The sequence below is a fragment of the Trypanosoma rangeli genome (assembly GCF_003719475.1).
Source record: "Trypanosoma rangeli strain AM80 chromosome Unknown Tra_15.4_contig_00783, whole genome shotgun sequence".
NCBI classification, from domain to species: domain Eukaryota; phylum Euglenozoa; class Kinetoplastea; order Trypanosomatida; family Trypanosomatidae; genus Trypanosoma; species Trypanosoma rangeli.
In genome coordinates, this window is record NW_021706512.1 from 1 (window position 1) to 2,411 (window position 2,411).

Genomic DNA, 2,411 nt, shown 5'->3' on the forward strand with positions numbered 1-2,411 from the left:
CTGCGGTGCAGTGCTTCGACGAGTCGTACATGTCCTTCGCGGACACTTTGATGCGGATCGGGGCCCACTCACTCCCCACGCCTTGTGCGGCGACGGTGTACGCCTGCATCTCACCCTGTCCTCTGCGCGGCACATCACGCACCACCACACTCGGCGGCGGCCACCTCCCCATCATCTCGTCAAACCCGCAGCGGTGCTTCCGGGCGGAATCGACGGCGAGGCACCCAGCGGCACAACACACCAACAGCAGCAAAAACACCGCCAGTGGGAAAAACGGCGTGCTGCAGCGTGGCCGGCACATCGCCTGAACAAACTGCCCGTGTTGCTTCCGTTTGAACATCAGCAGCGGCATTAGTAGCAGTACCAGTAGTAGTAGTAGTGGTGGCGCAGACCTTTACCGCGGGACAAAAAAACAAAAAAAGGAATACAACGATAGTCAACGCTGGCGCCCACAGTAGGGCACACCGCAAAAAAACAGCGACAATCCATAATAAACGCCGCACCGACAAACGCGTGGGCTGCACGATCACACTCGCTGCCGCCCAAAGAAACACCCACACGCACCCGCACGGAGCATCCGGAGTTTGTGACGCACCCGCATAAATCAAAAATAATAATAAACAAATTCATAACCACCTCGCTTACCGTCCCTCCCGCCCAGCCCCTTCAAACCCCGCCAGCAGCAACACGCAGTGCGCATGCCGGCGGGACCTCCCATCACGGCCCCCACAAACTCCCCAACGTCCCCACCTCCCTCAGCGCACTGCAGCAGGAGTGGGGTGCAACGTCAAAAATGAAATTGAAAAAAACAATAAAAACAATACAAAATAAACGGGGCACGCAGCACCACCACGACAAGACACACGCAGCAGATGCCTTCCTTCTGCGGCCACAAAAACAAACTCTCGCAGCGACACCGCCACCAACAAACCCAAACGCAATCGCCCGCATCCCAGCCGCACCGCGGTGCTCGTGGAAGTGAAGCACCTCAAAGAGTCTCAGGGGAAAACAAGAAACCGCTTCAACCACCACGCACGGCACGTACGCCTCCATACGACGTCGCCAACAGGCACTGACGCACCTTCCGGTGCCAAAAATACACCGTGTTATCCTCCTCTTTACGCTGAGCAGCACTCGGGGCGCGACGGCGTCACACACCCGCCACGTATGTTATTTGGCGCACTCGCAGCGTGCCGCACGTCAATAATTTCCCCCGCAACAACTCGTCAACGAAAGTTTCCCCATTTTATTAAATACACCTCGCCGTGCACTCACCGAACTCCCTCACTGTGCCGGCGCCGCCGCAACAACCTGCAGCCCAACCGCCCTCCACCGCCAACACCCACAGCACCCCGTACTTCCAACCCACATGCGCAGGGGCACTATTCCTTCTGCAGCAATACAGCAGACTCGGTGGGGTGCCCCATTTACGGTCTTGCGTGCAGCGCACACAACCGTCGCCGGTGCCAGCCTGCTGCAGACAGCCGCTTGTGTTGGGGCAGTGCCTTGCCGACAGAGAGATCCTGCCCGTATGATTGCGACCACAGGCCGCGTCGCTAGTTCCTTTGACAAACGGAAATCCCGCAGCTCCACCAATACGTGTATATATTATATATACACATCATACCCCCTCCCATGTTCGTTGCCGGCTGTTCTTTTATTTCATCTGCCAGTTTCTCACCCATCGGTGCGCCGAGAAACACACCTCGCCGCCACACCTCCCTCTCCCACCGAGGGGCCGTCCTCACCACTCCGTGAAATGCGCCCTCGCCGCGCCACGGCAGCATGTCCAATCCCAATGAAAAGAATAATTCCCAGCACCCGAAAAGGCGATCGACCCCACCGCACCCACCGCCGCAAGGAACCGACCAAAAGACTCACGGAAAACATCATGAAACCAGAAAAATAAAAAATTATAAAATAAAATAAGCCTCTGGATGAGGCCATATGGCTCCCACTCCTAAAAAGCGAAGGATACACAATGGGGGATCGCAGTTTGGCTCGGTGGGCCCCGCAACCACCCGGCTCCCTTCCGCATTGGAGGGTGTCATTATTACCATCAGTTGCAGTGGGTGTGTGTGGCGTGGAAGAACTGAAAATAAAAAATACTCGCGCTGCTCCCCAACGCGGCATCGCTGAAAGCTAAAAAACACGTCATCCGCAAAGCAAGCAGGGGAGCCACACAAAACCATCTGTCGTCTGATTAGCCTCAGCGGGTGGCACACTCACCCCACCGCCTTCTCTCAGCGAAGCACCCCGCCCCCGCTGCAAGGCACACGAGGAAGCTGCCACCCCACCCACTACACCAACCACAATAATAATACAACTCGCCTCTCCCCCACTCCCAGCCATGCCGCCGCCCTTCCTCCCCACAAAGAAAGAAACGCATTGAAACAATGTTTTGAAACGAC

General features: G+C 56.7%; 1 protein-coding gene across 1 annotated transcript, besides 3 other annotated features; it reads right to left on the minus strand.

Moving 5' to 3' along the window:
* On the minus strand, positions 1–352 carry TraAM80_10077 (surface protease GP63; the record flags this gene model as incomplete). The annotated part of the gene is made up of 1 exon (XM_029386726.1): positions 1–352. A coding segment is annotated over one exon (352 nt), but the record flags the coding sequence as incomplete, so codon positions are not given.
* A 437-nt stretch (positions 353–789) lies between these two features.
* Positions 790–832: a sequence feature (A-rich).
* Positions 833–836: 4 nt separating this feature from the next.
* Positions 837–871: a microsatellite.
* Positions 872–1,902: 1,031 nt separating this feature from the next.
* Positions 1,903–1,929: a microsatellite.
* The last annotated feature ends 482 nt before the right edge of the window (positions 1,930–2,411 follow it).